The 13443-nt window shown below is 41.1% G+C and overlaps 1 protein-coding gene across 1 annotated transcript; it reads left to right on the top strand.

Annotated features, from left to right (window-relative positions):
- Positions 1-312: 312 nt before the first annotated feature.
- LOC131251720 (trimethyltridecatetraene synthase-like) lies at positions 313-5131 on the top strand. The gene is made up of 2 exons (XM_058252630.1): positions 313-1275; positions 4386-5131. The coding sequence occupies exons 1-2, from the start codon at positions 364-366 to the stop codon at positions 5013-5015; spliced, it is 1542 nt and encodes a 513-aa protein (XP_058108613.1). The 5' UTR covers positions 313-363; the 3' UTR covers positions 5016-5131.
- Positions 5132-13443: the final 8312 nt, after the last annotated feature.

The raw sequence follows: 13443 nt of genomic DNA, 5'->3' as shown, positions 1-13443 counted from the left end.
CACCATAGGAAGTAATTGTCCACATCCACATATAAAGCATGAGTCGGATCCTCTGTTATCAGGTCAACTGAGAATTCCTATTACCCTAATGGTTTGGCGTCCGAAGCTGTTTTTTATTTTTTTTATTTTTTTAGTGAGTGGTGACGTGGACCAATGAGAATTTGAGTATCAGGAATTCTCTGTTGACTTGATAACAGAGGATCCGGACTCATAAAGCATAGAATAACACCCACCCAATTACCCAGTCATTTACCAAACGAAGACAGATACTTCCTGTACTTGATAATCCAGCCTTCCTGAACTTCTTCAATATTTATAAATACCCACTCCCACCACTACATTTCTCACCACCACTCACTACCCATGGAATCTACATCATGGATCATCTACTTATCAGCTCTCCTCGCATCTATAGCTCTCTTAATCAAAGCCCTAACGGGTGGCTTCCATCGCCGGAATCTCAACCTTCCCCCCGGCCCAAAAGGCTGGCCTATCATCGGCAATCTCAACCTCATCGGCTCACTACCACACCGTTCCATCCACGACCTATCACAAAAATACGGACCCTTAATGCAACTCCAATTCGGATCATTCCCAGTCATCGTCGGATCATCGGTCGAGATGGCAAAAAAGATCTTGAAAACCCAAGATCTCAATTTCGTAGGCCGACCCAAGTTCGCAGCTGGCAAGTACACCACATACAACTACTCAGACATCACATGGTCCCCTTACGGCGCCTACTGGCGCCAGGCTCGCAAGATGTGTATCATGGAGCTTTTCAGCGCCAGACGGCTCGACTCGTACGAGTATATACGTGTGGAGGAGACACGTGCGCTCCTCCACAACCTTTTCACTGCATCCGGGAAGGCTATTACACTGAAAGACTATCTATCCACTGTCAGTCTCAATGTCATAAGCCGAATGGTGTTGGGGAAGAAATATACAGAGGAATCGGCGTCTGAGACGCCGATTGTGACACCCGAGGAATTCAAGAAGATGCTTGATGAGCTGTTCTTGCTCAGTGGGGTGCTGAATATCGGCGATTCGATACCGTGGCTTGGGTTCTTGGATTTGCAAGGGTATGTGAAGAGGATGAAGGCTCTTAGCAAGAAGCTGGACCGGTTTCTGGAGCATGTGATCAACGAACATAATGAGAGGAGGGATGGTGTGAAGGATTATGTGGCGAAAGATATGGTTGATGTGCTTCTGCAGCTTGCTGATGATCCGGATCTTGAAGTTAAGCTCGATCGGAACGGTGTTAAGGCCTTTACACAGGTATGAATTTCGTTGCATGCTCGGAAATGGGTTTGGGGGAGAGTGTATACACTGAATTTTCAGTGTATACACCAATGATTGGCTTCAAATTGCGGTGGGATCTCACTGTTATCATTGGAAACGGATTGGCTAGTCCCCCTGCCACCAGCCAATGGCTCGTGGTCGTTGCTCTGTGGACCCCACCATGATGTATGTGTTTCATCCATGCCGTCCATCTATTTTTCTAGATCATTTTAGATTATGAAAACAAAAATTATATATATTAAAATCTCAAGTGGACCACATTACAGGAAATAATGTTGAATGAACGTCAACCATTAAAAAAATTTTGGGGGCCATAAAAGTTTTGGATCAAGTTGATATTTGTTTTTTCCCTTCATCTGGGTCTGTATAACCTAATCAACAGATTTGATGTCAAATAAACAGTACATTGGGCCTTAGGAGGATTTTAATGGTGGGGTATCCAATCACTATTTTTTTTTTCCTGTGGTGTGGTCCACATGATATATACATCCCTCTCATTTTTGGAATGAAGCCCTAAAAGGATCTGTAAAAATGGATGAACGGAATGGATGAAACACATACATCATGGTGGGTAGTGTAAGATGTACACGTGTACATCAATCCAGACCGTCGGGTATAGACTTAAATTTCGAATGATTGAAGTATCTAACCTCGTAACTGATAGCCATGAAATAGACAGCTAATAATGAACTTGTTAATGGACAAAATTCATCCGGGAAAGATCAGACGGTTGAGATCATGTTGGTGGTCTTAACAAGTTTGACAGCCGGGATTTTTGTACACATTGCCACGTAGACGAATTACCGTAGTTTACGATTACGAAGGACCGAAATCGTCAACAACCTGTGCTTTACGCGAGACGTAAAACACCCAAGCTTTGTGCGCCCACCATGTACTCTGTGTCACATCCAATCCGTCCATCAGATACACTTCTCAATGATAGGCCATGGGACAAAATATAAGACAGATATATGACTCTTGTGGGCCAGACTACAGGGGAAATTGAGGATGGAACGTCAACCCTAGGTTTGTGTGTGGTATCAACATGGTGATTATCTTTCATCAAGCCTCTAAAGAAGGTGCATCTAACAAGGATGAAGGGAATATAGAAAAATCAGCCTGATAAGAAAAACTCATACAAGCTACATTTGTGGAAATAAAAGGTTTTGAGCACAGATTTTACTATTTTCCCTACCTATGAATTATATTGGTTTTAATCCATATAATATTTTTTATTTACCGTTACTTTAATATCTTTCACCTGATGAACAGATTGGATTTTATATATACAATATTTTAGTCCCACATATCTTGGGTGTTGTACGCACTATCTAATACAGGTGTGGTGCGCGATTCCAGTCCAATTTTCTTCCTCGAATCTTGACTTTTTGGCGGTGAATTCGAAGGCAGAGATCATGGCTGCGAAAGAGCTCTTTTTTGGTACTCCGGATGACCACCAAAATGAAGTGTACTTTGCTGTCATGCTCTTGCAGTGTATGATCGTTCATATGCTTCCACTTAGAAGTTTTCCACGTGGCATAGATATAATTCAAATAACCGTCAAAATAGTAGGCCCCACTCATAAACTATCTTCTGTAGGTCCCATGTTTCGATGGTTTTGAGTTACATACAGCTACGTATGCAACTTCCAAGCGCATGCGTGAGAGAGAGACACGCTTTTTAAACCTCGAGTGTTCAACATTTGGTACTCCGTAGAGTATCTTCCTTCCCACGAATAATAAATGGATGAGACCCCCAAGGTCGTCCAGGTCCACCACCCTATCTACGTATTCTTGGAGATAGTGCAGACTTCTTAAGTGCACTCGGATGAATAGAAGTTTATGCACACTCACCTTACACGTGGTACCCAGGAATACGTGTGCAAAATCAGAGCCGTTCATCACCCAGATCTCCCAGCCATTAGGGTGATTTGATCTCATTTGGGCGCAGTATGAATGAAAGAAACGAATTGTTAAGAGGAATTTCCAACAATCAATAGTCAGTCATTATACTTTTTTACGTTATTGTAAACTTATCGGATCCATATACTAATACAATATATTTTTGTGATAATTTGATATTAAATAATATAAAAATGTCATTAATATAAGCTTTTCACGGATAAACCAAGCATGAAAATTAGGGACGGGTAGCTCCTGCCCTCGAAACCTAGGTGAGCCCATCACGATGTTTGAGAAATCCACATATCCTTTCATTTTGTGAGATCATCGTAAGACATAAGCCAAAAGTGAGCAGGATCAAGACTCAACTCAGCTGCAATAGAAGAAAAGGTGGACTGGGAAATTTCTACTGGTTATGTTATGTGTAGACTCAACTCAGCTGCAATAGAGGAAAAGGTGGATTGGGAAATTTCTACTAGTTATGTTTACATGCCACCTATACCGTTGGTAAAATCATTCCTATTGGGATGAATTGAAAACAAAAATATTTTCCTGATTCAAAACTTGTGCGGCCCATAAATATTTAAATTATGAAAGTTCAATCCTTACATTTTTGGCCCGCTTGAGTATTGGATCTGGCTTGTTTTTAGTCTAATGTCTTAAAATGAGCTTACAAAAAAGATGAACAGTGTATTGCTCACAAACATCACAATGGCCTACTTAGGTTCCCAGCACAGTAAATCCATGTACAGCCGTCAGATACAAATATTAAAATAGTAAAGTGGATATTCAATTCGGGAACCAAAAACTCATTAATTTGAAATTTCGTTTGAATCATTTGCTTTATTAGATCTTGAATTTTGATGAACCTCGTTTCATTTTCGACAATTCATGGAATAATGAATTGATAACCATCTTTCGGCTAACCTAGCCTCCTCCGTCTGTCGGGACCAACAAGGGGTAACTCACTTCTTGGTTTTCGACCCTCTCAATTACCATGAACACCCCCGATGAGTGCAATGGGATGTGTCTATTTATCTATCTCTTAACTCAAAATGAGAGCAAGTTTGAAAAGGAATCTTAGAGTGTCTAGGGTTAGGCCAAAAGGGTCTCTTAAGTAATTGTAATTATTATACATTTCTTTATATTATCAGCGGGCCCTAATGTTTTGGATTATTTATCCAGGATTTGATAGCAGGTGGGACTGAGAGCTCAGCAGTGACAGTCGAATGGGCCATATCAGAGCTATTGAAAAGACCCCAATATTTTGAAAAAGCAACTGAGGAACTAGATCAAGTGATAGGAAAAGATCGATGGGTGGAAGAGAAAGACATCCCAAACCTACCTTACATTGAAGCAATCATGAAAGAGACGATGCGTATGCACCCGGTGGCACCGATGCTAGTCCCCCGCCAATGTAGAGAGGATTGCACCCTCAACGGCTACGATATCCCTGCAGGAACTCGAGTTCTAGTCAATGTATGGACCATTGGGAGGGACCCCACGATCTGGGACACCCCAAACGAGTTCCAACCAGAGCGATTCATTGGGCTGGCCATTGACGTGAAGGGCCACGATTTTGAGTTGTTGCCATTTGGCTCAGGAAGGAGGATGTGTCCAGGTTATAGTCTTGGGCTTAAGGTAATCCAGCTTACTTTGGCTAATCTCTTGCATGGGTTTCAATGGAAGCTGCCGGGGAAAATGATGCCAGAGGAATTGAATATGGATGAGATTTTCGGCCTATCGACACCTAAGAAGGACCCACTTGTAGTCATGGCTGAGCCTCGTCTTCTAGCTCATGTGTACGGTTTATGAATGCTGATAAATGTCTTAGTTTAAGCTTGAATTATGTTTATTTTTAGATCATAGATGAGAATATGTTAAGTCATCCACTTTGTTATCAGAATGTATTTGTATTTGTTGAGTGGTAAGAGTAATATCTCATTTTACGTGCATATTATATTAGTCTTGTTCTAATGTAATATTTTCAGCCAATGCGCCGCTTGTGTAAGACATCAGTCCCATGAAAATGGTATGAAGAAAACCTGGCACAAAATCAGGTGGGTTGCATCCTGAGATGGCCTATATTGCTGGAATTCATGGACAACTGCGATCTAATTAACTCAACAAACAGGTGGCCCACCTAATGACGCGGGAAAGGATGTGAGGTCGAGCACTGTCTTCCTCAAGGGGATAACTATTCCAAATCCACGGAACTTCTCTGGACTCCTCACTGACGTAGGGAAAGACGTGAGGTTGAGCACATCTTCCTCAAGAGGATAACTATTTCGAATCCATCGAACTTCTCTGGACTCCTCATAGAGACTTCTCGAATCCATGAGGAAAGAAAGTAAGAAAATAGAAATAAATTCAAAATTGATTGATGAATGAATAACAATGATTTTACAACCCTTTAAATAGGGGTACCAAGCAATAGGAAAGAAATCCAAATCAAACTCCGACTAAAACTCCTGGAATTCGCGACTTACTATAAATAGTAAATTTACTATTTGTAGATAGTCATGATGTCTATTAATGCGCAAGGTTTTCGGCCAAAAATAATAAGTGTCCTATTTGGCTTCACCAAGCTATTCTCCTAATTTTTCTAAGCTCTTTTCAAGTTGAACGCAACTCCTAAAGCCCAACGGATGAAGAGTCATAATTAAACTAAAACTTACGATTTATAGTAAAAAAATGAAATTAAAAGAGGGAAACAACCATCAATCTAGTCATATTTCACAAATCCGGCTTGGGTTACTTGACATAGCCAAGTTGGTTGGCTAAAGTAGCTCGTTCTACCCTAAAATCATATATTTTACGTCTGATAACTCATTCCGCATTGTGAGATACGTCTGATTTAAGGTCCGATGGTCCGGATCACTTCTGTCGTCGACCGGGCCTTTTCTGATCCATCTTGGTCATGTAACTGTCTACAACCCTCTCTACATCACTCACAGAGACTCCTCGAATCCACAAGGAAAAGAACAAGAAAACAGAACATAAATTCTATAAAATTCGAAATTGATTAATGAATGCAATAAACGAATTCACAGCCCTTTAAATAGGGATACTAAGTAATTAATGGAAGAAATTTCATAATCAAACTACAACTAAAACTCCTAGAATTCGCAACTTACTATAAATAGTAAAGTTACTATTTAGACTAACGGATGAAGAGATATAATTAAGCTAAAACTTACTATTTATAGTAAAAACGGAATTAAAATAGGGAAACGATTGTCAATTTGATGGTATTTAGCAAATCTGACTTGTGGGGTTGGGTGGCTAAAGTAGCTCGTCCTACCTTAAAATAATATATTTTACGTCCGATAATTCATTCTGGATTGCGAGATGCACCCGATTTAAATTCCGACGGTCTGGATAACTTATGTCATCGACCGGGCCTTTTCTAATCCATCTTGGCCATGAAACTGTCTGCGACACGCTCTACAACACCTAATGAATGGATCAGGCTGATTTTTTGGCAGAACCTACTGTTATCATGGCACGAATGTCCTACACAAGGGGCATGTTAGCAGGAAAATTGGGATAGCAGTGGAGGTTGTGGTGCACTTGCCTGTAGGTGAACATTTAAGCATTTTTTCAGGTGGGAATTTTACAGGGTCATTTCGGACTTGACTGCATGGTGACTCCAGTGGTCATTTTGGACTTAGATTGGGTGGTGAACCTGACACCATATAGCTCGGTGGTGTTGGGACGTGGCCAGTTTTTATTGGCTACGTGCCCGCTGTGGAGAGGTGGGTCCCTAAAAAGTTCGGGGGTGGATTGCCAGCAACTTCCAGCAGTCCGAACCTAGGTGATGCCCACCATGATGTTTATGAGAAATCTGTCTATACATCCAGTTTTGCTGGCTTATGTTAGGACATGAGCTCAAATATAAGGCAGATCTAGAACTCAAGCTACACCATAGAAATAATGGGATTGAATGCCTAGCACTGAAATATTTGGAAGGCCACAAAAGTTTTGGATGAGGGTAATATTTTTGTGTTTTTAGTTCACCGGAGTGGGAATGGAAAACAGATTCAATCAGGTCGTGGACTCCACCTTGATATATGTGTTGTATATCCATGTTCTCCATCCTTTTTGCAAGCTCTTTGTAGGGCATGGACCTAATATTTGTGAGCTAATATTTGTATTAGATCAAATAGTGGTGTTTGACCATTAAAAACTTCTTATTAGCCACAAAAGATTCCGATCAAGCTAATATTTGTATTTTCCCTTCATTCAAGCCTGTAAGACCTCAAATAAACATTGTTATGGGCCATAGGAAGTTTTTAATTGTGGGCGTTCAATCACCACTATTTCTCGCGGTGTGGTCTACTTGAGGTTTGGATCTAGTTAATTTTAGGGTCATACCATAATATGAGGGAAAATAAATGGGACAGCATGGGTATACAAACCTAACCAGTATGCTCCCATGGGATGACTTTATGAATGGTTTGGATGGCATGCAACCAACATGGTGGACCCAGGAAGGTCTCGTAAGCATCTCCTTCCACACTTTTTCATGTAATGTCACCAACTTGAGTGTTGGCTATGCCTCATTTTTCAGCTCTGGCAAAATGGAAAGACAAAGTGAATTTCTTACAAACATCAAGTTGGGCCACAATCCACATCTTTCCAAATAGATGTGGATTTACTTCAACGGATCGGCGGTTCCTGACGTGGTGGGATTTGATCGGGCAACATGGTGCTATCAGAAACGGGGCTCATGGTCGAATAAATACTAATGTTGAAATTGGTGGCTTCAGTATGGTTCAATACAGGGGACCTGGGTTTGATCGACAGCTGCGCCAATTCAAACGAGAAGATTCTGAATTTCTTAGATTGCTCACTGGATAATTTTTTACGGTTTCAATTCGATCGACAGCAGTTTCAATTCAATTGAGAAAAATCAAAAACACAAGTTTGCTCTATGGATGCTTTTGGGCACTTTCAATCTGATTGAAAATCTAATCAATTCGATCGATGGCCCTCGATTGGAGTCGATTCAATCAACGGTTCAATCAATAGTTTAGTTTACATAACTCCTACGTAAGTGTATGGTTTTGTTTTTAATTTTGTACGTGGTTATAATGTAGGATTAGAGCATAAAAATGAATGTACGAAAGAGCCAAACACATTCCTAAGGTTTTGAGATGAAAAATTAATCTCTGGAGATGAAAGTTTTGAGTTCGCTAAGTTATCCATCTCTTGTAATTTTCTTTTCACAGTAGATTGTTTATCCTATGATTTTTTCCCGTAAGAATTTTTCCACATAAAGTTGTTGTGTTCTTTGTGTTTACTTAAATTTTTGTTTTTTCTATTACATGTTTGATTCATTTTAATATTGCTTCCGCGCACCTAACGTATTGTAGCTCCACATAACACTTAACAAAACAACTTCCAAATATGCTTTATATAGCCCCATCTCTGACAGTAGAATGTGGCCCAATCAAATTCTTTAATTTCAATTAGCTCATGAACCGAATCCATGGTCCTTCCAAACGGAAGGGGATTGTGTAGTGAGTAACTCAGTATGCTCAGCGTACTGAGTAAACTCTGTGAGTTTCCACCATGATTTATGTATTTTATCCGCTCCATTCATCCATTTTAACAGATAATTTTAGGGCTTCTATCCAAAAATGAAGCATATCTAATGTTCAAATGGACCACACTACATCAAACAGTTGAATTAAATGTATACCGTTGAAAATTTATTGAGGGCCACGGAAGTTTTGGATGAAGCCTATATTTTTGTTTTCCCTTCATCCATTTCTATATGATCTCATGAACAGGTTGGATGACAAATAAACATCACTTTAGGGCCCAGAAAGGTTTCGACGGTGGAAATCATTATCCCCACTGTTTCGAGTGGTATGATCCAGTTTGGGCTCAACCCCTTAAATTAGATTAAAAAATGCATCTGAAGGCGTGGATAGACCACATACATTCAAGGTCGGCCCAACTGAGTTTACCCAGTGCGATCTTATCGTACTGAGATCGTACTGAATAACTCAGTACGCAATCCGATTTCCTTCCAAACATGCTTTGTGCATACCAACACCAGCGAACTACGCACCAAACAATGGACGTCCGGTCATTTCATGAGGGGTCACAGTATCCAATCAGTTAGGACCGTTCAAAATGGGACTCTCAGCCCACTACAGGTTGTCGGCTAAAGAGTAACCGTTTGCGTCCAATGTCTAATCCTCTTTCTCTCTGCATGAGAACAAGTCACCTTTTTTCTAAGTGGGTGTTACCCAAATCGTGTGAGGCCCAATTTGAATTATTTTTATTTTTTGGTATATCCATGCTGTCCATCTGTTTTTACATCTCATTTTATGATGTGGTCACAGATCTTAATAAGATCCAAATCTCAGCTGGAACACACCACTAGAAACAGCGATGAATGACTATTAAAAACTTTTTGTGAGCCATAAAAGTTTTGGATCAAACTGCTCTTTATAATTTCTCCTCATCCAAGTATTCTTGACATTATCAACAGGTTGGATGACAAATAAACGTTACGGATATTAACCTTAAGATGTGCCCTTTGGAAATTTTAATGGTGAGACACTCAATCACCACTGTTTCCTGTGGTGTGATCCACCTGGGATTTGAATCAGTTTAATTTTGTGGACCACGTCCTAAAATGGGCTGGAGAAACTAATGGACGGCATGGATATACAACACATCATCAAGGTAGGCCCCACAGGTGATTTACAATAGTGTTGTGTGGTCACCAACGGTGATTCATATATAGAATCCCAACCGTGAATCCGGTGCTCCTCATGTTCATCGTATATCCCAAAAATCAACTAGTCCTATACTCAGGTCCCACAATCCTCAGAAAGAAATGTAAAATCACTGTTAAAAACTACATATTGGGTGGGACAACATGCACCTCCATCGCTGTAAACATGTGCATCAGATCAACAATTCGCTGTAAACATGTGCATCAGATCAACAATTATTTTATTAAGAGTATCAAAGTTTTAATACTCCACATATCAATTTCTTCTTTTAGCTACTTTATTTGTTTTCCCCTCCACACGGCAAGTGAGCCTTACGATGATGAAAGAATACCCTAAAAATCAGGGCAATCCGATCATAAGTGGGCCACACATAGAAGATAATGGATAATCACACAAAAAACCTTCAAATTCACTTGGTGGCCCACATGACACTTGGATCAACCTAAATTATGGGGATCCACTTTCAGAATGGGGCAACCTTATTGAATGAGTTAGATGACATACATACTGCACAAACCACAGTGGACCCCACATGCAAAGTGCTGTAAAATAAACCTATCTTACAATGCCCAGATATAAGATTTTTTATTTATAGTTTCATGAATTAAAAGGCGAAAATTTTTCTTACAAGTTATATATTAATTAGAGTATTGGGCAGATTATATACAAGAAATGCTCATGCACAACTGATTGTACATGCATGTGGAGCCTATCACGGTGTTTGTATGACATCTCACCCATCCAACAAAGTTGTCCCACAAGGAAAATGGGACACCCCAAAAGTCAGGTTGATCAAACCATTAGATACACCCCACATGAACGTGGAGTTTTTTGGGTGATTGTTAATGGTTTTCTATGGTATGCCCATTTTCATGGTGAGACAACCTTGTTGGATGGGTGAGGTGTCATACAAACACCGTAGTAGGCCCCACATGCGAGTTATTAGTCGGGTCTAAATTAATACTCAAACCCACACCCGCATTCATTCATTTAGTTATGCTATGGGTTGGGTTTCAGGTGCCTGATGAGTCTATTCGGCCTGTTGCCTTACTATATATTCACTTCTAGCAACCTAAGTTTTTGGTGGGTAACATCATCCTGTTGGGGGGAACCTACCTTCATCCCAAAGTGTCTAACCGAAAATTCTACAGTGTGGTCCCTCCCCCATGTCCCACAATCTTCCTTTCAGTGTGGCCCACTTAAAAAAGGATCAAGTTTTATGCTGGAATCCAAGCCGAACATGGGTAGCTCAGCTAATAGACAGATTGGATGGTACTAAAACATGACAGGTGAGCTCACACAGCTTGAACGTATGAGATAAGAATATATGTCACTTTCGACTTGTATATGACTTCCTATGGTTGGAGCCTAGGTGGCGCCCACCATGATGTCTGTGAGAAATCTACCCTGTCCAATCTGCTCATGTTAGGACATGAGACGAAAATTGGTGAGCCATACCATAGGAAACAGTGGAGATTAAACGCCCTTTATTGAAACATTTGTGAAGTTACAAAAGTTATGGATCAGGCTAATATGTGTCTTCGGTTCATCCCAGCAGCAAGGATGTGAAGCAGATTCGGTAAAGTTACGGACCCCACCTTGATATATATGTTGCATGTCCATGTTGACTATCTGATTCGTCAGCTCATTTTAAGGCATGTCCCTCAAAAATGAAGCAGATCCAAATTCCCAGTGAAAAACACAACAGGATACATTGGCCATTGACCATTTAAAAAATTTTGTAGGCAACAAAAGTTTTGGATCAAGCTAATATTTGCGTCTTCCCCTTCATCGAGGTTTGTGTGACCTCAAATAAACAATACAGTAGGCCCTAGGAAGTTTTTAATGGTGGGCGCTAAATCACCACTGTTTCCTATGTAGTCCACCCAACACATACATTAATGTGGCCCCATGGTCACTGCCTTACCTGAGTGGGTGTTACCCTGACCTAACAGAATCGGCTCCCATGGGAATGACCTTATGAAGGGTTTGGATGGCATATTAAACATCGGGATAGGCATTTCCCTCCACACTTTTTTCCTGTCGTACGGGCTCACTTGAGTTTTGGAGCTGCCTCATTTTTGGGCTCATGTCTCAAGATGAGCTGGCAAATTGGATGGACGGGTGAATTTCTCACAAACATCATGCTAGGCAACAGTTCACATCTTCCCTGAAGTGGCATGATTTGATTACAATTTGATTGGACCACATGCCATTATTAAAGATGGGATCTATTATGGATAAAATATTGGCCCAAATAACCTTCAAACACACTTTATGTGCCCCATCTTTAACACCATGTGGCCCAATCAAGTCCTGCCACATCAAATGCACCAAAATCTGCATCCCTTCCAAACATGCTGTGCAGCCATCCCTGTTTATGACACAATCAAATCAATCCTGTCAGATCCCAACACCGAGCTACGCCACGTTGGGGTCACGGTGTTGCGTGTTGGGGTCGTCGTGCAACACGAGCTGCATTGGGGTCATGTCGTTTGAGTGTTGGGGTCATCGTGCAACACGAGCTACTGGGGCAATGGTGTCGAGTGTTGGTGTCATCGTGCAACACGAGCTACGCACTTTTAGGGTCGTGATGCAATCCACGTGCAATCACTTCATGAGATTAGGTATAGTATCCAATCGTAAACCAGGATCTTTTGAAATAAATAGGGAGTTGATTTGATCAGGTTGGGTAATATCTGAGTTCCATGAGACTCAAGTGACACCATTTCTGACCTAGACCTACCAAACACACTCGACCCAACCTCTTGAAAGTTGATGAGCCCTCTCAGCGTATGGTGCGCCAATGAAATCGCACCACCTCTTCAGCCATAGTGCTGTACTGGGTTTCCCGTCATCCAAAGCAACTCCATACCCTATCAAAATATCTACACTGGGACCTTACGAATGACTTTTTGAGTCATGTGATGGCGTGTAGATGTACGCCCCTCCTATCAGATTCTTGAAAGACGCATCCAAATGGTGAGATCCATCTGTGATGGTGGATGGCACACGTGTGCCATTCATGTGTGGCACATTGACAAATCTGGCAACGTAGAGGGGCGAAGATAACCTGTGGAGTGGCTCCTAGAATATTCCTCCAACCCTGAGCTGCGGAGCCTACCATGATATGTGTTTGATCTACACCAACCATATGTTTTGACAGATCGATTTAGGACATGATCCCCAAACATGAGGGAGATCCAAATCTCAAGTGGACCCCATGCCAGGAAAGTGAGAAGACATGAGCCCACCATATCAAAGGGTTGGGATCTGCCAACCCACACCAACAAAACAAGGGTAGACATGTACACCATCATGTCCATCAGCTAACCCGCAATTCAACGGATTCAGTCCGCATTGGCCCCCAACAAACTGACCAAATCACAATGATTGATCCAGCTGGAAGCAATGAACCATTGAAAAAACTGTCATTTTACTAATTCACACGGAGGCATCCTTGCCTAAAGCATGCACACAGGACA

Source organism: Magnolia sinica, chromosome 7, assembly GCF_029962835.1.
Source record: "Magnolia sinica isolate HGM2019 chromosome 7, MsV1, whole genome shotgun sequence".
NCBI lineage: Eukaryota > Viridiplantae > Streptophyta > Magnoliopsida > Magnoliales > Magnoliaceae > Magnolia > Magnolia sinica.
Note: the sequence above shows the minus strand (reverse complement) of the source record. Positions and strands in the feature narration are given on the sequence as shown.